The sequence below is a fragment of the Chlamydotis macqueenii genome, chromosome 3 (assembly GCF_036417535.1).
Source record: "Chlamydotis macqueenii isolate bChlMac1 chromosome 3, bChlMac1.mat, whole genome shotgun sequence".
NCBI lineage: Eukaryota > Metazoa > Chordata > Aves > Otidiformes > Otididae > Chlamydotis > Chlamydotis macqueenii.
Window position 1 is genome coordinate 110596560 of NC_141558.1, and position 21652 is coordinate 110618211.

General features: G+C 44.4%; 1 protein-coding gene across 5 annotated transcripts in view; it reads left to right on the top strand.

The window, feature by feature from the left end:
* Positions 1-752: 752 nt before the first annotated feature.
* Positions 753-21652, top strand: part of ARID1B (AT-rich interaction domain 1B) — a 330573-nt gene continuing 309673 nt past the window's right edge. The window contains exons 1-2 of one of the 5 annotated variants that reach the window (XM_086745997.1): positions 3022-3074; positions 4751-4814. Coding sequence is in view for 2 of the 5 variants with exons in the window: in XM_086745996.1 (XP_086602122.1) it covers positions 1260-3074 (1815 nt within the window). In the remaining 3 variants the exon portion in view is untranslated. Of the gene's footprint in view, positions 3075-3280; positions 3346-3608; positions 4220-4750; positions 4815-21652 lie in introns of those variants that run through there. The other 4 variants (XM_086745998.1, XM_086745999.1, XM_086745996.1 and 1 more) reach the window with 4 other exon arrangements.

Below are 21652 nucleotides of genomic sequence, written 5' to 3' on the forward strand. Positions count from 1 at the left end.
CAGCAGCAGCTTTCCATTTGGAGCAAGAGTTGCTGGGATTACGTATTTTGGGGTTTGCGTTACTACATTTTTCACGAGTGTCTTGTGCGTTCTGGAAATTATAGCTTGGGGAAACAATTATGAGACTGAAAACGTCTCGCTCTCCTTGATCCACTCCTGTTGATCTGCGAAGAGGTACAGAGCGCACGCTGAAGACAGCGCTGTATGGAAAAGCATCATCAGTGCAAATGACCGTTAGGGGTTGGGGACAGCTGGACAGTGTGGACAACTGCAAAGATGCTACCGATGCAGAATTTTAGGTTAAATTTTATAATCGTCTGCACTCACAATATAATCTTCGGGGGGGGGGGGGGGGAAGTCGTGTTTTTCCGTGTCACAGCAAACGTTTCCCTGCCCTGGGAACACAACGCGGCGGCTTTTGAGCACGGCGCATGGGGCTGGGGGCGGGGGACAGCGTGCGGTCCCCCAAAGTTTGACCGACCCGCCCGCTCCTGCACACCCGCTCACGGGGCACCGCATCTCTGGCCGCCCCCGCACCGTGGCGGGGCCCAGCCCGATCCTTCCCTTCGGAGCACCCCCCCCCCCGCCCCCTCCCCCCGGCAACCCCGCGCGAGTCCGGCACACGAGTGGGACTCGACTGCCGAGCCAAGGGCACTCGAGGGGGCCGCGCTCCCCAACCCCGCGCCGCTGCCGGCGGGGAGCGGGAGCCGGAGCCGGGCGCGGAGTCCAGTCCGCGTTTTGCGGGTGCGCGGGCGCGCAGGGGGCGATGGCTGCCGGCGCTGGCTCGCGCGCTGGCTCATGCCATGCTGGGCCCGCGCGGCTCCGGCAGGCGTGTGTTTACCCATATCCGGGTTAGAGAGGAAAGGAGGGAGAAAAAAAAAAAAAAAAAAGTTTCATTTAAACCTGAACAAAAAAACTTTCAACATGAAATCACACAGCAGGAACAGGCGCGGACCGTAAGGCGTTCTTACCGTTTCTAATCTCAACCACGGACTCGGGGAGGGAAATTCCCGCAAGTCGGGGCGCGGAGCGCTCCGCAGGGGACACCCTTGGCTCAGGCCGGTCCCTTCCCCGGCCCTTGCGCTGTCTGCCCCTCGCCTCTCCCTCCCTTCAGCCCTGCTCGCCTCCAATTTTTGAGAGTGGGGGTCGATTTTTTTTTCCTTTTTCGTTTTTTTTCTTTCTTTCTTTCTTTTTTTTTTTTTTTTGGTAGTTAGTATTATTAGCACTAGTTTCTCCGGACTCGCAATGTTGCGGTGATCATGGCCGCGCAAGTCGCAGCGGCTCCGGCGGGTGCGAACAACAGCAAGGGCAAAGCCCCCAGCCTGTCGGGCGGCCTGGGCCCGGAGCGGGGCCCGGGGGGGGCCGGGGCCGCCGCCACCGCCGCCGCCGCCGCCGCGGGGGCTCCCGGGCCGGGCCCCGCGCTGGGGGTCGGAGAGGGGAGTCCGGCCGGCGGCGGCAGCAGCGGCGGCGTGAATAATGTAGATCACCATCTCCTCCACCACCACAGCCAGCCGCTGAACATGGCCAATAACGCGGCTCCCGCCGCTGCCGCCGGTAACAACAACAACAACGCCAGCGGCAGCGGCGGCTCCTCCTCGGAGCCGGCTCTGAAGCAAGGTGGAAGCTCCTCGGCGTTATCTTCGTCTTCTTCTTCTTCTTGTTCTTCTTCCTCCTCCTCCTCCTCCTCCTCCAACCCGGGCTCGGCCATGGAGACGGGGCTGCTCCCCAACCACAAGCTGAAGAGCGTCGGAGGCGATCACCCCGCCGCGCCGCCCCACCACCACCACCATGCCCACCACCCGCATCACCATGCCCACCACCACCACCATGCCCACCACCCGCACCACCACCACCACCATGCACTACAGCAGCAGCTAAATCAATTCCCGCCGCCGCCGCCGCAGCAGCCGCCGCCTCAGCACCATCCCGTGCAGAATAACAACAGCAGCCTCGGCGGCGGCAGCGGCAGCAACAACAACGGCGGTGGCGGTGGCGGCGCTGCTCAGCCCAGTGCAGACATGGAGCAGCAGCAACATGGAGGAAAAGACAGTGTTTTGGGCGCTCAGGCCGAGCCCCCCCAGCAGACGCAGCAAATGCTGAATAAAGGCGCCGACGAGGAGGAGATGCCCGGCAAGATGGGCGAGCCCATCGGCGGCCGCTACGATCACCCCGGCTTGGGACCCCTGGGCGGACAGCAGCAACCCCAGCAGCCGCCCCCGAGCGCTGGGAGCGGCGGCGGCGGCGGCCTCGGCGGCGGCGGGAGCGGGGGAGGCGGCGGCGGCCCCTCCGCGGTGGGTGTCTCGGAGTTCAATAGCTATTATGGCAACGCTGCCCCTGCCCCTGCCAGCAGCGCTACGGCGAGCCGCGCCGGGCCTTGCTTTGATCAACATGGCGGACAACAAAGCCCCGGGATGGGGATAATGCACCCCACGGCGGCCCCCAACAGCATGGACCCCCTGCAAAACTCCCACGAAGGTTACCCCAACAGCCAGTACAACCACTACCCGGGCTACGGCCGCGGCCCCGGCGGTGGCGGCGGCGCGGGCGGCGGCGGCGGCGGCGCGGGAGCCGTGGCGGCGGCGGCAGCAGCGGCGGCCGCCGGGGCAGGCGGCGGCGGTTACGGGGGCTCCGCGGCGGGCTACGGGGTGCTGAGCTCCCCGCGGCAGCCGGGCGGCGGCATGATGATGGGCCCCGGCGGCGGGGCCGGCCTCGGGAAGGCTGCTGCCGGCGCGGCGGCGGCGGCCGGCGGCTTCGCGCGGTTCTCCGGGCAGAACCAGCACCCGTCCGGGGCCACCCCTACCTTGAACCAACTGCTCACGTCCCCCAGCCCCATGATGAGGAGCTACGGCAGCAGCTACCCCGATTACAGCAGCCCCAGCGCCCCGCCGCCGCAGCCCCAGCCCCAGGCAGCGGCGGCCGCCCCGGGAAGCCAGCAGGCAGCGGCGGGCATGGGCATGGGCAAGGACATGGGCGCCCAGTACGGAGCGGCGAACCCGGCCTGGGCAGCGGCACAACAAAGGAATCACCCGGCGATGAGCCCCGGGAACAGCGGGCAGGCCATCGGCAGGACCCAGGTAACCCCCCGCGCTCCGTTAACGACGGTACCTAGCCTCCGTGCCACTCGTGTCGGGGTCTTAGTTTCTTTATAATGCACTTTTTTCCTCTCTCCCCCCCCCCCTCCCCCCGCTTTTCACCTCTCCCCCCCCACACCCGGGCCAGTCCTGCTCCTCGCTGCCTTCCTAGCAGGGGTGAGCAGCGCACAATGCGCGGTCCCGTTGGGGCTGGGGGTGGCGGAGCGCGGCTCTCGCACCCCAACCCGGCTGCTTCTCGGACCCAATTCACGGGGTTGGGTTTTTTTTTTTTTGGCCCTCCACTTTGAAACGGCGGCGGAGGGACGCGAGGCCCGGCGGACGGGAAGCTTGGGACGGGGCGGGGGGGGGGGGGGAGCGGGCGGCGAGGGTTTTGTAACCGAAGTGTCGGACCCGGGGGGCTCCCGGGGGACGGCGTCCGTTATCTTCCACGGGGCTTTTTTTTCTTCTCTCCCCCCCCGCCCCTTTTTTTTTTTTTTTTTTTTTTTTTTTTTTAAAACCGGTTGTTTTTGTCGAACGGAACGCGTCGCGCCGTGGCGCGCGCTGAGCAGACGAGTTTGCCCCTGCCGGAGTTACCGCAGCGGGAGCGGCCGGGCCCCTTTTGCTGTGGAAAGAGCGCGCGCGCGTGTGTGTGTGTGCGTGTGCGCGCGTGTGCCCGCGCCTCGGCCCGCGCGGCGCGGGGCCAGGGGCGCGTGGGGTGCCTCCGTCCGGTGACCTTAAGGGGACGTGCCCACCCGCAGAAGCGCGCGTGGGTGCGCGCGCGCATGACGACGCTTCTCGCCCCCCCAACGCACGCGGAAATCCAACCCGGGGCTTTAAAAAAAAAAAAAAAAAAAAAAAAAAGGGAAAAAAAAAAAAAGAACGAAGAGTCCTTAGCGTCAGCAAAGGGGCGCGGGGAGCGGGCGGGCTGCCGCCCCCACCCGCACCCTCTCTGCCCCCCAGCCCGGTAACTCCGCCGATCGATCGATAGATCGATAGACAGGCGCGATGATCGCGGGGCCGCGGCGCCTTTGCGGGGCGGGCGCGGCGGTGCGGTGCGGTGGCGGGGAGGCAGGAGGCGGCGGGCCCCGGTGGGCCCGAGGAGCGGCCGGGCCTCCTCCTCCGCCAGGTTCGGAATTTGAATTGTGGAGGTAAACTGGCTGCAACCGTCTCCAGACAGCTGCCTCCGAGTTGACATCTAATCTGCCATCTGATTGGCTCCCCGCTCGCCATTGGGCACCTCGCGCCGCTGATGTAAATAGAAGTGCTGAGCCGCGCAGTCACCCAAACCCCCGCCGCAAATAACAGCCGGCGCTCGCGCCGCCGGGGCGGGCGGGAGGGGGAGAGCGGAGGAGAGGGCCCCCTGAAAAGCCAGGGGCGTCTCTACCCTGCCCCCCCCCCGTCCCCCGCCCAGTCTGGTGCCGTGGCGTGGTTTTTCTGGGCATTTTTAAACTTATTTATTTGAATTCCGTGCCTAATTGGAGGCGGTCGGGGAGGGGGGGGGGGGATCTGGTCATAACGTTGTGCTCGGACGAAGATTCGGGGTTTCAAGATGCGCTTTTGCCTCTGCAAACATTTTGTAACGCTGCGGCTGGTGGATGTTGTACAAGGGGATTAGATTTTTCTTAAAAAAAAAAAAAAGAGATTTAATCCAAATACTAATTTCTTTACGTTTCTTTTAGCTCGGTGCCTAACCTATGCATGCTTCTTCAAAAAAAAAGTCTGGTTCGCATGTAGCTGCTGTAGGTGAGCGGCGCCGCGTGTTGTACAAAGAAGGGAAAAAAGGAGCCGTTGCGTTTGTTTCATCTCTGCGACAAATCCAGATATTGGGGAGAAAAAAATGTGCTTTTGCATCCAAACTGTGGTTAGAATACTTCAAGAACCACTGGGAGTTGTTGATCTCATTATTTTTCTACACGAGTGTGAGATTAGGCTTGGATTCTCAGTAGGAAAGTGAATTGTGTTAAATGGAGTAGTGCATTAGAATTTTATGGGTTTCTTCTCTATTCAACAAGATCTTTCTATTAAGAACTGTTAAATCTTTTAATAGCTTTTAACAACGAGGACTGGCAGGAAACAAATGCAGGTGTATGCTTTTGGGGTCCTCAAACGGCTGGATCTTTCCATAAAGTAATGAATGGAACCTGGAGAAAACATCACTTAATATTGTGAATGGTGTATTAATCCTGAAAAAATAATAATAATAGAAACTCTGGATGGACTGGCTGTGTGTATGTTTGTCTAATTCCAACAGACCACTCCTGTCACGTTTTTATTTTTTATTCCATTTCCTTTCTGTTCTTCCTGGGAAATAAGACTTTTTTTTTTTTTTTTTTGTGAGTGTTAATTTTTGCTTTTTTTTAACTTGCACTGGTTAAGAGGGTCAATGTAAGCCATAAGGTAATGAGGCCTTATATGCATAACATTTCACACTTCGTTTAAAAATATTTGCATTGTCTGCTTGCTTTTGAACACAGGTAGTTCAGAATTTATGGCTCTAAAAGCTAGGAAAATCGTTGTCAGATAGTTGTAGTACATGTTACTTCAGAGTGCTGTTTCTTCATGACAGAAATTGTTTAAAGTATTTTGTTGTTATTGGAGGAGTGAGAGTAAATTCATTATGTCCTCAGTATGACCCTTAGAAATACTTCCTTATATTTATAGGTTTACATCTTCCTTCACAGATTTCTTTATTTCTTTCTTTTTTTTTTTTTTTTGTAACATAAGAATTCAGATGCAGCTTAGAAAGAATAATTTGGCAAAGGCACAATTTCTTTTTTTCCTTAAATTATTATTTTTTCCCCTCAAAATAATTGTCATAAAGGCAAGTCATCAGTGTTCTTTATATTACAGTTTTCCCATCTAATCAGTAAGTGATTGAAATAAGACATTTTCTTACATTTTAAGTTAATATTTTTTAGTGTATAAACTAGATTATGTCAAATAAAAAAAATACTTACCACTAGCTTACAGGACACAATTGTTTTTGTACATTGTTTTTTATTTTTAATTCCCACAGATCAATTTCCGTGTATGTTACATCATTAAGCAGAGATATTGATTGCTTTTTGAAAGAGAAAAATGGGATATTCAGTCCAGCACTTGACTAGAAGGCTTCTCTTTCTTTTTTAATAGTAATCTGTGTGTATACTCTATATAATGTGTGTATACACGTTAGAATGTACTCACTTGTCATGTGTCTTTGCAAAGCAGATGATGATTGGCCCCTACGCCTATAAGAAACTATTATGCTGTGAACAGAGAAAAAGGACTGTCGGTAGGCTACAACATCTGAGATGCTTGTTCAGGAAATTCTTGCCTCAGCATGGGTGATTTTTTTGTAATATGTAGAACCGTGGCATCCCACTCTGGACAAACACAGAAGTTAGTTCAGACTATTAAATTATTTCTGAAAATTTCGTTTCCATTGCATTTAATTGCTTTACCCAATCTTGAGATGAGATGTAAGTTGGAAAAAGAGGCTTCTTGTTTCTGGAGATACACACGTTTTCAAAGCAGATGGATATTGCTCACGCAGATACATTGATTTGATCGTGAAGGAGTTGTGTGATGCTCGTAACAGTACCTTGTCATTCAGTTATTTTGATTATTGATTAATTCCTTGGCAGTGTACAGATATTTAGAGTCCTGAAGCTCCTTTTATTCTTCACTTCTGATTTGCACTGCAGTAGCTAACAGTACACAGAAACACATCTTTCTCCTTTGTTCACGTGTGTAAGATTTACGTAGACCTGCACGCAGAGAAAGAACCCGAGTATTTTCAGGAGTACCTGAATAGAGTAAGGTATATAGCAAGTGTGTGTGTGTGGGGGGGAATCTGTTGAGCTGCTCTGACTTTGTATGTGTATCATTGTTTTGCAGTGGAGAAACTCGGAATATGCCTGATTCTGCAGCTCTTTTTATGTCAAATAGATTGCCCATATTGGGAGTTCTGGCTAAGCCAGGGCTGCAGAATCCTGTCCTGTGCCTGAAGGCCGTTAAACAGCTGTTAGTGTGGTGAATAGATTCCTGATGTCTCAATGGGAGAATAAAATATGTTTTTCCCTGTGCATTTTTGAATAAACAGTTTAGTGTTCACATAGCTTCTATTTAGAAGTAGCAAATAGCAATATTCTCAGTTAGTAGCATCTATATATGTATTACGACCATATATTTGACACTTTGTGGTTTGGCATTCAGTTATTGGTTTCTGTAGTAGCGCTTATGCCTACATGTTGGAACAGCAGGACCCTGTGTATGAGATACAATAAAGAAAGCAAGATGCAAACCTACCTACTCGATATTGCTGCCTCCATCGTGTAAGGATTCTACAACTAAGCAGTCGATTACTGTCTTTTTTGTCATTCTGATTCTGCGGGGATGAGAACTGAGGCATTTAATCTGTTGCTAAGTTTTCTAGTTACATATGTAACATAAAATTTTTGAAATTACTAAGCACAGCCTGTCAGGTGATGCTGTTTCATTCTGAAATACTACCTTAGTTAAAACTAGATGGAATTCATGCAATGAAAACAAGTTTCAATAGCTACTGATACGTCTTTCGCTTTCTTACTTTTGTATCTCCAATATTTTATCACGGGTATTTTGAAATTGTTATTGTTAATGTGAGAGTAGAAGTCATTTCTTTATCCTTGTGTCCCTACTATTGTACCTGTGTCCTATCTAGTTACATTTCAGTACGTTTTCATAACGTGCCATTTATCAGGAGGCTTTGAAGATTCTCTGTGGATATGTAAAATAGTGTTGCCATGCTCGCTGTGCATGCATGCTCAAGGCTGCAGAATTTCAGTAGCATGTGTTTGTGGTAGGCTAACTTGCTAGAATATATTTTAGAATTGTGATTATTAAGGTACTTGGGAAAAAAAAATTCTTTCAATTTTCAGGCTATTTACATAGTGCTAAATGCATGTTTTGGTAGGATTGAATGAGGACTTTAATTAAACTTAAATTAAAAGTGTACCTTAGTGGTTTTCAAATTTGTTTTGAAAACTAGTAATAGAAAAGTGGTTCTAAGCAGTGTTGGTTTTGTATTGCTTGGTGCTGAGAGAAGCAAATAAACGTAACGCATTAAAATCTTACGGAGCCAATCATATTAGGGAAAAATTTGTTTTAAAGAAGCTTTACCTGTTAATAAGTCTAAATATTACTTTTTGGGAAATCACAAAGGTTTCTGCACATCTGATGTGTGTTTTGCCATTCAGATCATAAGGTTGCCTTTCGAGTTTTTCTGTTACCCAGTCGTACCTATTCATGCTCAATTTTACACACGAATGCTGATGTGCTGGCACAGCGCTGCAGTGTTTGTGTTGCAGGTGGGCTGGGGAATTTCTGTTGTTGTACTTGCAGTTCTGAGAATGTGGCATCCAGAGATCCACCAGGAACATGTCAGCTCCGAAAGGGCCAAACCCATGCAGGGTGATGTTCCACTGCAGTTGAGGAATTCTCAGGGATGAATGTGTCCCAAGATACCCATGTATATTTGTGAACGATGCATTCTGGGGACAGTAGATGACTTATTTGTACAGGCTTACTTTTAACTACCTTTATTTTCTCAGTACCAACGTTTCAAGTACATTTGATCTTTATGCTGTCTTTCTAGTGTGCCTTGCACTGGAGCAACAGACTATTCTTCCTGTTGTACAGGGTGGGGAAACTGAGGCACATAACACACACCTCCCTTCAAGCAGGCACACCTTGGCACAGTGAAAAATAGAGGTCTCTTAGAAATAAATAGGGCCTTGGTGCCATAAACTTTGGCTTTTGAATAAATCCAGTCTTACTGTGAACACAAGATATTCTGGGAGAATTTAAGCTTTACAGGCAACTATTCAGACAATTGAGAGGACAAATGACTGAGCGAAATGAAGGATTTGTCTCCTGTGTCAACCTTAACTAAAGGCACCATCATCTAAAATTCAAGTATTCCTTGCACCGTTTTATCATTATGTACTCAATGTCATCAGTATAAAGTCCCTGGATTTCTCATAGAAATTAAACTCCGAGGAAAATTGAGTTGAACAAGTGCCCAGGAGCTTTGCTGGTGTTGCAGAACTTGCCTTCTGGTGAATGTGATGTGCAGAGCACAAGTATGTGCTGGGGGCTGTGGGGTGCGTGCACAGGCTTCCTTACCACCAAGTCCGGTTGTTTTATCTGGCAGATACATTGCTTTCATTTTTAAAGTGAACAAATTTGATGCAGAAATCGCAATTATTATGTCTTGTTTAAAAATTGCTTTTCATATGGGAATTGTTCTTACTGCAAATACAAAGTACCTTTTAGCAGACTTTGTATTCCCTATATAGGTAGCTTACTTCATATGAAGGCACCTGCAACTGTTTAGAAAATAGTGTAGCCTGAGATCATTATCCTGATGCTGTTATCAAAATGTTTCATTTGTGTTTATTAAAACCAATGTGAATTCTGTGTAAAAGTCTTCAGTGGGTATGATTTGAAAGGGTGTTGATGTATTGTGCGTTTATATTCTGTGTATAGTGGAAATATTAATTTCCTTATATACCAAAGCAAGTCATGAGGCTGCTGAATTTCTGAGTGGGTAGCAGCCAATTTGTGGATATAAAACAGTTTGGTTCTGCGGTGTCTGAAGAATGACTTTCAGTACAGAGCTACCGATGTTTGATCTACTTGCATATTACTTCTTGCATTTGAGTCATGGTGGGTTTAGTAACTGTATCAGAAGAACTGAGCATGTGTAGAAGTGTGTAATCTATTTATTAATTTCCCTTCTCAGATTTCAAGAACTATTAGTTAGCTAATCTTTTGCACCTGAACTTGCCCAACTATCAAATGCTGATCTGCATTTAAGAATTCACTGCTGTGCCCTGTCTTCCCCCCTGCTTTGTAGCCTTCTCAGGCTTGAAAAGATTCTGCATTTAGGTTTGTGATCTGATAACTGTTTATGAAGACATCTGTCTGAGTGATAGGCCCTCTCACGCTTCCAGCTGTAGGGCTGAGTTCCTGATCTCCCCCTGCCAACCCATCAGTCTCTTTCTGACCATTTGGGGGGCTGACAAGGAATTATCTGCTGGATTTTTTTATTTGTTTTTTTTTTAAGAAATTAGATGCATGTGAGGTTTTTTTTTGTTACTTATTTTCTTTAGCATGTTTGCTAAAAATAATAATCAAGAAAATGGGGAAACCTTTTTTTTTTTTTTTTTAGGAACTAGTGTTCGTTGTGTTAGTGATAGGGTCTTGTAAGATTCTACTCTAAACTGTTACACTCAAGATTTTTTTTTTTTCCCTTGAGAGCTTTGTTTGGAATCTAGTTTAGGTATCTACTTTAAAAAAAAAAAATCTATACTAGGAGATTCTCTTGGATGTTAGTAATTTTTTTTTTTATCTGTGTTAGTTACAAAATGGTTTTGATTCTGCCAAGTTACTGAATCAGTTTATTTGCCTGTTAAAGACCATGTGGCCCAGTCCACTCTGAAGTTCTGTTGTTGTAGCTACATAGTTAGGTTCAGGGAATTAATTGCATCCTTGACTAATAGCTGTTGTGGCAAACCCCTTTGTATTTAGCTTACCGTTGGGGTGGTAGTGTGTCTGTACTGGCGAAATAACAGCTTTTAGAACAGGCCTCTCCTGAGGGGTTTACAGCTGTGGCTGTTACGCTAGAGGTAACTTGCTGAGTTTTCCACGAAGTAGGCAGTTCCACAACATGTTTTGGTCATGTTTTGAAAGCGCAAAGTGATGGGTGTTAGGCAAGGAAGAGAGCTGTCTTGCTGTAGCACAATCCCCAGTACAGCTGGCTTTCACCAGAGGACCTGAAGTTTGAGTGTGGTTGTTTTTCGTTTGAGTAAAGAAAGAAAATTGTTTCAGAAAATCCCAAAAGGAGAGATTCTGTTTTAAAACATAATTGTAGTCATGTGTGCCATTCCCAGTGTGGACATGGCTTAATTCACAGGCTGATTGAAGTGGAATAGTGCCTTCTTCACACAAGCAGTGAATTCAGCTGTGGTAAGTAAATTATGTGACTTCAGGAAAACAGTGTTAGAGGATTGGTGCAGGAATTCTGGAGAGCTGACTGTGTGATCTAAAGGTAGCTGGTTTCACTGTTGGGTACATCAGTTTCCCTGTGTTAAGGATAATATTCACCTTATTTAATTAGCTGAGTTTGATGTGCAGTTTTAATTACAGTGTCGTGCAGAATAAATAGGCAGCCTGAATGCTTGTTATGTGTGAAGGTATCCAGTCTGTATGGTACCTTCCTCTCTGTTTGTTTGGATGGGATCTGAGACGAGGTGTTCCGACATTGATCATGTTATTTGGTTAGCTTGTCAGGCTTACTTGTTTGTAAGCAAGATACTGAAACATCAGCTCTGAAAATTTCTTTTGAAAGCACAAGAACGGGATTTGTAGTTCTTAAATTTTATTCTTTTAAAGTTAAAAATAAAGATAAGGAGGTTTGTTTTGACAGCATCAAAGGAATATGCTGGTTTATTTGCAGCCTTTGATTTGGGTGGAATGTATGGAGTTCTGGTTTTTTTTTTTTTTTCTCTAGCAATTTATGTTGTGAATGTTTTGGGTATTTTCTGTTTATATGAAATGGTAGTATTGATGTCTTATTTCAGACATGATTTATGGAAAATAATTGTGCTTTTGTGATTTTTTTTTTTTTAATTCAGTGTTTCTTAGTTGCTTGAAATTCCCAAGTCAAGAAAAACGAGCGTGTTCTTTACAGCTGTTGCTGTTTTCATGTATTTACAGATGGTCGTAGATGGAGGCTATTTGAAGAAATAATTCTGGAAAAATACAGATAGGTACGTTTGAGGCTGCTTTAGTTGTGTACCAGCAATAGCAAAATAATTCTACGTGGCAGTTTTACTTGTATTTGAAAGTCCTTCCTTGCTGTAAACAGGAAGGTGGATTTCTGCGAGGCAGGTAACTTCATGGTGCTCTGTGTGTAATGGTCATGGAAAGTGTCGGGAACATACAGATAGGTGCTAGCTGGTTGCGTTCTGTTTTCCGTAATTTGTTTTACGCTGACGTTTTGCTGGGTTGAGGGATTCCAGCCTGCAGAAGTGCTGCCGGGCGATTGAGGTTTCCCCGGGGAGGAGAGGAGAGCAGAGTGGGCTGGGTTCTGGGGCTGATTACAAACGCGGTGTTTGTAGTGCCTGTAAAAGTTTCACACATGAAGCAAACTAGTGAGCTTGTATAGCGTCACATGATCAAAATATTTTTCCCCTTGCCGCTGCCAGAAGCTATCTATTGCTTTTCAACAATCTCGCTTGTCGGGCAGCAGGCCAGGGCGTGTGAGGCACCCGTACAAGAGCTGCTTCATTCTTCACCTCCCCGGCTGGAGTGCCCTGACCTTCACATATGCAGATGGGCCCCGCGCTCCCTCGGTTCAGGCCTGCTGCTTCAGGAAGAAAGGGCAGTGTGTGGTGGTTTGGGGTTTTGGGTTTTGTTTTTTTTTTTTTTTAATTTTATTTTTATTTCTTGGGGAATTCGACAGCCATTCATCCCCGACCTGGGTAGAGATAACGCAAGGAGATGGGATTCCAATGGCACGTAGGCAGGCCACTGCCTTGCCGACTGGAGGGAGAGGGACCCCCGGGAGACGCGAGTGGAAAGGGAGAAGTTTGGGGAATGCTCTGCTTGTTTCCAACTATAGTTCTTGATTACATGTTGCTAAGGTGCCTTTCGAAGAAGATTTTATCCTGTATGACCCTCTGCCTTCACATCTTCAAAACAGCATTATGCAGAGGGAGTATATCTAGCAGTTTTCTTTAAGTGACACTTTTTTACATTTAAAATTGTGGTTTTGCTAATAAAGGGATATTATATTGGTTTGTCTTGTATGTTACATTTTGGTTTACAATATCTCTATATATTATTCTTTTAAATCTGGAGGCTAGCACGCATCACTTGTGATAGTCCCCCCCAACCTGGCACAAAAGCATTTTTAATGCTAACAAACTGTAGGAGCTGCTACTTTAGTAATGTTTTTGAGATTTTTAACTTTGTAAAATACTTTTTGTTGTTGTTGAACATGTGGTATGCAAATACAGGGGAAAATAGTGCTACAAAGTATTTTGTTGTGGTTTTTTTTAAGTATTAAAAACACATTTTGCTTTTCTAATAAACCCTATAACCAGACCTTTTAAAGTTTTGATATAAATAGCAATTACAGTAACTGAGATGCAACCACAATGAAAAAAAAAAAACGTTTAAAATCATTCAGAGGAAAAGTTCCCAACTTAATTGAGCTCTTCCTTTAAAGAGGAGAGGCTGATCGGGCAACATCCGAAGCAAACTGTCTTGCGTTTTAGAACAGTCTTCTTGAAGTGCTCAACATGTTGGCGTAGTTGCCAACATCTAAAAAGAAAGACAGATTTTTCCAAGAATCAGCTAGGGATCTGAGAGCTACCACAGCTCAGGCTGTTGAGAGTTTTGTGTGAATGCTGGTGATAACTGGGATCTTTTCTGGATGAACTGAGACCCTCGGTAAGGTTTAGGTTTAGATATATGGGTTGGTTGTCTCATATATTGGGGTAGCATTTAGGGATTCAGTTGTTCACGAGGAACTTGCCAAATGGAGAGGGATTGTCTGTGCCAGGAAGACTTTGCCCTGCCCCCCCATTCGTCCTCCTAGTTCTTCACAGCTCGTTTTGATAATAAAGATAACAACACACTTTGTCATTAGGAGGAGGGTGGGGGAGGGCCTGAGTGAGCTGTTACTTTGCTAGAGTGTGTTTGGCAGAATGGTAGATACGTTGCTCTACTTTTTTGGAGATACAGACACTATTATGTGTCAGCTCTATGGTGGAATATGGTTGCTCAGAGCTTTTCCTCTGCTTTTTCTCCTGCAGGGAGTGAGAGATTTATTTGCTTCTGTCTCACTTCTTTTCTTCCCGAAGTTATGTTACTTTCTTTTATGCCAACATCATCATCTTTTTTTGCTCCTTTGTCTTGTGATACTTGTTTTTCCTTCTTTAAATGTTGTCTCCAAATTCCTATCTTTCTCACCTTCCAAATCATTGGAGTCATCAAGAAGCCATCCTTACTGTCTTCTCCCATTTTATAGTTGCATGAGAGTGAGTAGTGTGACCGTATATCCAGGGAGAAATAGCTTTTTTTTTTTTTTTTTTTTTCTTCTTCTTAAGTCCATCCCTCCCTCTGACTTGCATTTGCTCTGCTCTGTCCTCCAAGGAATCTGTGCATAACGCCACCAAAATACCAAGCAAACAAACCGCCAAATCCTGTCGAGATTTGGCGGTGTAATAGGAGGAATCATAAAAGTAGTTATCTGTGGGTAGTGGTGCTGGGTTTTTTTCAGGTTCCTCTAATACTGATCCTCTAAGTAATAGCAGACTTAAAGAAAAGGGGGAAACAAACAAAGGAGATAAAGCCAAGCTGGAATGTAAATGTTAATGTGCACAGTTTCTTTATGTTTTACCTGACATGGCAGCTGTAATTAAAAATCTCTCTTTCTATATCTGCTGAAACGATATTTGAAAAATGTCAGCATGAAAATGGAAGTGTGGTGTCGCTCTGCTCTGTATGTGGAAAGCGTAGAAAAGACGAGAACTGAGGAGAGGAAACGGTTTGTGTGTAATTGTCTATATTAAGTAGTGAATGTGATGTACTAGATGCAGTCTATGCAATTTTATAATACCTGATATTTAATTTCATAGATTTCTTTTCCTTTTAATTCTTCTCAGAAGATTGGGGGTCTAAAGAGAAGCAAGCTTCCAAGGATGGTTGGTTGTTATTTCACCATGTCGCATTTTCTTTGAGAGGATGTAGCTTGTTGAGCTGGTGAATGAAATGTGTTTAAAAAGTTTGTTAAGCTTCCACTGTTATAAGAAAATACCTTAGGAATTCAAAGAAGAACAAAGGCTGATTTCTTCTTGTATGGTAGTCTCCAAACTATTACTTTGCTCTAAGAAGACCTAGATGTTTATTTGCAACAACTCTTGTTTCTTAAAAAAAAATCTCATGTTTACTTGTAGTAGTTACTGATCTTCTAGGTTTGAAAAAGCTGAGTCTGACTTACCCTGTTTGTTCCTTCTCTCTACTCCTGCTTTTTAACGTTCAGTTTAAATTTTTTCTTTTCTTGGCGTTGATGTCTTCCTTGAAGTGATGGAGGAAGAAAGATGTTTTTTGTTAAAGGTGGCGGCAGCTGGTTATGGCATCATAACAGAAGGTTCAAATAATTAGGATTTCTGATGGAATTTTTACTTTCTTGAAGTTCTTGAGCTCACCTATGGTTGTTTGTCTTACTTGAGCAAGTTTTCTCAGCCAGGGTGCCAGAAATAGGTAGAAATGCAATTTTTCTCCCCAGAATTGGGTTATGTATGCTATAGTAGACTGAAGAAGACTATGAATATGACTTGTTTATTCTTAGGTGTTTTTCCAAATGTTTATCCGATACTGAGGATTCAGTGACGTGTTTTGTCTGTCAGTTTTAGATTAATGCTTGTGAATAAGCAGGGAATATGTTTTTAAATAGACTTAATTCTTTAGACATTCATCAGAAGATCCTAGTGGGTATTCCTCGAAAAGGCAGCTTTTTATTCTTCTTGGCTTTTGAGGATCAGGGACTGAAACAAAGAGCAAATTAGCAGGAGAAGGGTTGTAAGACATAAATGTATATAGGAAGATACATGTTGAACTAAATGGACATGTGCCTTTTCTAGATACCAAGCCAGAATTTCTTTGGGGAAAACTGAAGAAAACTTGAAAACCAAATTTGTTTACCTCTGCATTTTCCCAAAGCCTTTCGTTACACTCCTTGGGCACTCTTTGATCGAGTTTTGTGTTGCTAAAAGATCTCACACCAAAGGGTGGGTGTAATGGTTGCCTGAAGCTGATGTAAGACTTCCCTTTTGCTGAAAAGACCAGTTCTATCCTTTTATCAGCTCCCTGCTGCTTCCCTTGTGTCATAAGGTGAGTCGCATCAGCTTGCTGATTTGTCTGAAAACTAATCCTGCCAAACAAAACCTGTGAATGGTTAGCTTTCAGCCAGATCATTGAGCTGATCTGACTTGCAGCACCGAGGTAAGGCGAGGGAGCGTGTGGTGGATTCAGCTGAGGGTGGGGGTCAGGGCAGGACAGCCCGTTTTGGTGGTGGTACAGGCTTGTATCAGCTTAAAATCATCATGAGACTGTTTCTTGGGTGTGAAATGACTCTATGGATAATGACCGAGAGAGAATCATTGTTATCTTCCTCTTAAAAAGGAAAGAAACAGTCAGAGAGTAAAGGAAACTCTGCCCCCCCCCCCTTATATGGAATGCACTAATTACAGTGGCCAAATAAGCCTTTAGTATGTTTGAAATACTAAATTTCAAGGGTGGGACTCATCTGACCATACGTATTGTAGGCATTTGTACCTGATTTTTTTTTTTGTGTGGACTTTTCTTCGCTTCGGTGTAAAGAGAAGTTATTTCTTGGTGTGAATCATCTCATCCTAAATGAGACATGTAAGGCAGGTCTAATGAACCATGCTCCTAAAGTTACATGTTTTCCCCCTGGCTCTAAAGAAAGTCTAAGCCGATAAGCTCAGGTGTTGATGTCAAAGGGCAGGTGAAATTAATTCCTTCCACTATTTATAGTGTTTTCAAATCATTCAGGCAAATGACTCCAGACTCCTGTTTGGAGTTCTGGGCTAACCTTCCTCATTATCTTGCTAACCTGTTAGAACTAATGGTTTTAATACCCATTTCCTGTTAAGCTTGATACCTTTCTTTTTGTTGTCCTATTTTATAATACCTATTCAGAGTTTTTCCTGCTGTTGCTTTCCTTTTGATATGTTAAATTTTTGTATGTAAGAACTGTCGGTGTTTCTTTTCAAGTGTATTTGTAGACACGAGGCATACTGGCAAATTGGAAAATATCGGCATGAATTTTCAGATCAGTTGACCTTAACGCTTAGGTACGCAATTTCCGTGCAGAGATGCAAGCTTTTGATTTGGAAATAGGGTGGCAGTTTTGTCGCGTAGATGCTGCTTCACAGTCGGTTGAAAGCTCTTTGCCCGTTGCTGACACGCGGCAAAGTGGGCACCTCTGGAAGGAGCTGCCGAGGTGGTGGTGGTGGTCCTTGCCCAGCGCTCGTACTCCATGAGGCTCGGCAGCCATCCTGCTGGTCGCTCGGCTGCGTCTGTCTGTGGGGCGTCACGCAGGGCAGCAAACCCGAGGAGCGCTTTGGCAGGGCTGAGGGACTGTGCTGGCCATGGGGAGGAAGGAAGGGGCAGCCCAGTCGAGGGTTCTCTGTCACCAAGGGAGCTGCTGCCCGTAGGAGCAAACTCTGTGTAATGCTGAGGGACAAAATTATTCAGAAGTACAAAAGAAAACAGAGGGATGCCTACCCTATGGAGAGCTCTTTTTTTGGTGGGGGGAGAATGCAATTTTTTACAATGGTTAAAGAGGAGAGAAACACATTTTGCAAAAGATATTTACCTACGTGTCCTGAAAGCTGGTTACCATAATCCTTAATTATCTCTAGGGTCACTTCACCTTTCGTAGTAGAGTGTTTAAAATGCCCAAACTGAAGTTGTTATTGCTATTAATAATTTCACTGACATCTCTGGCAAATCGTCAGTGCTTTCCACTTTCTGGAGGCTGGCGTAACCAGTATTACTGTTTGCTCCCTTTTTAAGGGATCTTTCTCATAAACAGTGGCAATTTATTTTGCTTAAGCTTGGGTTTCTGAGCTCAGTATCCTCTGAGAAATTAAAACGATTTTGAAGAGTCTTTTGTAGTTTTATAGTTTGTATGTCTTTTATGGTTGTCTTTTGTAGTTTGAAGTTCAACTAGTGACATGGTTTTTAGATGTGCTTTTTCTCCCCCCTGATGTGTATGGGGGTAGGAGGAGGAAGCATGACTTCCTCAAGGTTGACTGGAATGTTTTAACTTTTGCAGCAAATGAGGTGAGAATGAAATTGTCAGAAAGAGAGAGACTAAATTATTGAAGCACTTGACTGTTTAAAGTAGCTGGGGATGTACTATAAAAGGTGCGAGTCTAACAGTCAAATGTGTAAACAGCACCTCATTCCTTCCTTGTACCTGATTTCTCACCACTTGTTTTATTTGGTGAGAGCCTACATCAGTGTGGGAGATACCGCAGCCGTTCTCAAAGTGTTAGTTTATGATGCCTCCACCAGAAGAATAATCTATTACCATATAGGATGGCAGAGAGAAAAGCATTTGCAAGGAAGATTAATTGAAGTAATTAATCACTTTAAAATGAAGAAGGTTCATCAAACAAAAATAAAAGCTAAGTATTTTATGTGCCTCTATTGGAATTTGATAACCATTTGTTTTGCTAGAAAATGTATGTGGACTGGGCACCTAGTGCTTGTCTACACAAGGAAATTTAATGGTACAACTATGTGCTATAATTATATGCTATAATTACACCGATACAACTCCCTATGGAGACACTTTTATACCAGAATAAGAGTTTTCATGGTTTATCTTACTCTACTTCCAAAGCACATAAGCTTAAGTGGGAAAGGGTACTCTTATACTGGAGTAAGTTTCCACACTGAGCTAGTTATATTGGTATAATTATGCATTTTTTTCCTTCAGTGTAGACAAGTCTCCAGTGCCTTTTCAGCTTTGAACTTTAGTTAAGAGTTTCTTGGTTGTGATAAGTGTCTAAGCATTTTCATAGTATATTTTTATAATGGGACTTGGGTATTTAAACCAATTACTTAGGCCAATTAACAGCTTCCTGGCTTGTGGATAACAATAGGATATAAAAAGGGATCAAAATTCATGTTCCTAGCTGCTTGGATATATCTGCATTATTTTTTTTCCCCTCTGTGGTTTTATGAGTACGTGGTGTACAGTGCAGCAGGTGCAATAGTCTGTGACTGTCTAGTGAATTCTGTGATGGACTCTTTTTGTCTCCTGTTTCTCATTATTCCTTGAGTTTTGTTGTGCTGTGACTCTAATTGCGTGCATCTCTATGGATCACAGAAAGAAGCTACCTTGATGGAGTTGGAAAAAAATGGTTCCAAAAATGTTAATTTTTTGGAGAATTGCTGAAATTTATTGATCTTTACACAAGACAGTTAAGACCATAATTGACTTGCTAAGCATAAGTTGTACAAGGAGCAGCTCAGATTGGATGCAGAGAAAGGGGAGGGTGCTCCTCTGGTGTGTGATGCAGTCAGAGGATGATGTTGTGTAGAAGATATGTTTGGTAGGAGTGATCTCTCTTGCCTGGTTCAGTCAGAAGTGGGTACCTAGAGAGAGGTGTTTACACGGACAGTGCTTTGAGACTGGCCACCTTCTCTGGTTCTCTTCTGCCCATATCTCCTTTGCTGCTTAGAATACAGCATGCCTCATCCTTGGCTTCGCACAGACCCCAAAATAGGAATATGTAAACACTTTACAGTATTTTAGCAGATTCTGCAAATACAAATTCCTTAGAAACAGTTTTTCTTACGTGTCCTTTTTACTTCTTAGGAAATGTCTGATTTGAAAACATACCCTTTTTTTTGGTCTTCTTAATCTTCTTCTAGCAACATTTCTGGTACATTTCTAGTGTTCTAATGTCCATGGTGTCTCATTGTGCCAGAAATTGCGGACTATGACTTCAAATGAAAAGCAAATTGCAGAAACAGCAGAAGTCTTAAAATAAAATAGAGATGATGTAATAACCTCCAGATCATAGAAGAGCAAGGCTGGAAGGGACATCAAGAGGTCATTTGATCCATCCCTCTGCTCTGAGGCAGGATGGAACAGACCTAAACCATTCATGACAGATGTTGCTGTGTCCTGTAGCAGTAACAGACTGAGCAAAAAGAGTTGTTTATACATACACTCCCCCCTCCCCGTCAAAGCTTTGTGCAAGCTGAACTTGGCACAGAAATGGTGTGAGAGGATATGTGGATTCATACAGGACTATTTCAAGTACCGGAGTTTTCTTTCTTGGTTTTTTTTTTTTTTTGAAACTTAATGCTTTCTGTCAAAATAGGCTAATGATATTTGTGTCACTTTGAGTGTAATGCTCATTTCTAATTTTAACTGGCAGTCTGTTCAGGTACATTTCATCCTGAAATTGTCCTTTTTCTGTGTTAGGTCTGTAACCAGTGTCTCATCTTCTCGAGCACTGAGCGGTTTAGTTTAAGAATGTGTAGCATTTCCTTTTCATCCTTGACAGTATTTCTGGTGTACAATCAGTTTCAGTTTTCCTTTTTTAATTCACTTTCTTTTTCTGTGTGAAAGAGCTGAGCAAAAAAAACTTAGGGGTAGGAGTGTAAAGGGAGAAGAGGAGGAATGTATTCAAGAAATCATAGTACTTGGCAGAAGAGCTGGGTTTAGCTGAAATGCCAGGTTAGATATGAAGTGAATAATGTGGCTTTAAGAAAAGATCTTTTTTCTTTGAAGAATAAATAGAATGTACGTTTTGGGATTTTACACATGGTATCTGCAGCTCTTTAATCCAAAATTGAAGTTTGCAAATGAGTGTCGGATGAATAACATCTTTCTAAATTGAACAATACCTAAAATTGGAATTGCAGATACGTTGTTGCTAAAATGAGTCTTTGGGCTTGTTTGCTCTATTTTGCCTTTTAGTTATATCAGCTGAGAAACATCTGTCTTCGCTACTAAGTGACCTCTACTGACTAGGCCAAATGATTTTGACAGAATGAACTGTCTTCAGCCCTCATCAGCTGCAGGAAGAGGCTGCTGTAAGTTGCAGCTTCAGAGAAGGGGGAAAGATTAAATGTAAATGTACTCAAATTGCTGTTGCCCTCAGAAATAATTTACTTGGACGTACAGGAAAGATTCTCTGTACCTGTACTGCTTCAGTGTTCACAAAGGCAGTAGTTTCCATCTCTTTCTTCCCATTTAATCTGGTTGTTAGTTCTAATTCTGTCCTAGATTTTGTAATTTCAGGAAGTTGGGAATACTGTATTTTGGGTCATGCCCGAAGGAGGTTTATTAATCCTGAATATCCTCTCTGACTGTTAAATAGAGTTTCTTTGAAGTGCTTTTAGGAAAGCTGTGTTGGTGTTTTCACATGATGGCTGATGTGGGCTCTCTTAAGGACTGGGAAATAAGAGATGGCCATAGAAGTGGAAAGAAGCTGAGAGTTTTCAGGCAGACAGATTTTGAAAAAAATGGTTTCTGCTGTGGGAGAGGGGAGGAAATTCTATGAATATAGCGTAGTCAGGTTTCCTGTTAAATGATGGGTTTTGGATGAGAAATACTGAAGAAGTGGATCAGCTTTCCTGCTTTCATATTTCTCAGACCAGATATGTCTCGCATGTTGATTTTTAATTTAATTTTAAATGGTGTGATATTAAAAGAAAATTATGATCCTATATTGAAAACAGATGCCTTCTTTGTATAGAAACTGAAAGTTCTGGGTAGTAGCTACAGTAAACCAATGCACTTAGTTCTGAACATCCAGGATAATTTATTGCAGAAGTGTTCATACCCATGGTTAATCCTGCTTCCCTACTTCTGTGCTTATTCACGTGCATGTCTTGTATGCATGTGTTTCTTTGTGCTCAGATGCTCTAGGATGTTTTGTAGTCTGCCAGAGTTTATGGAAGAATTTGTCCCTTTTGGGAGTGATTGTGAG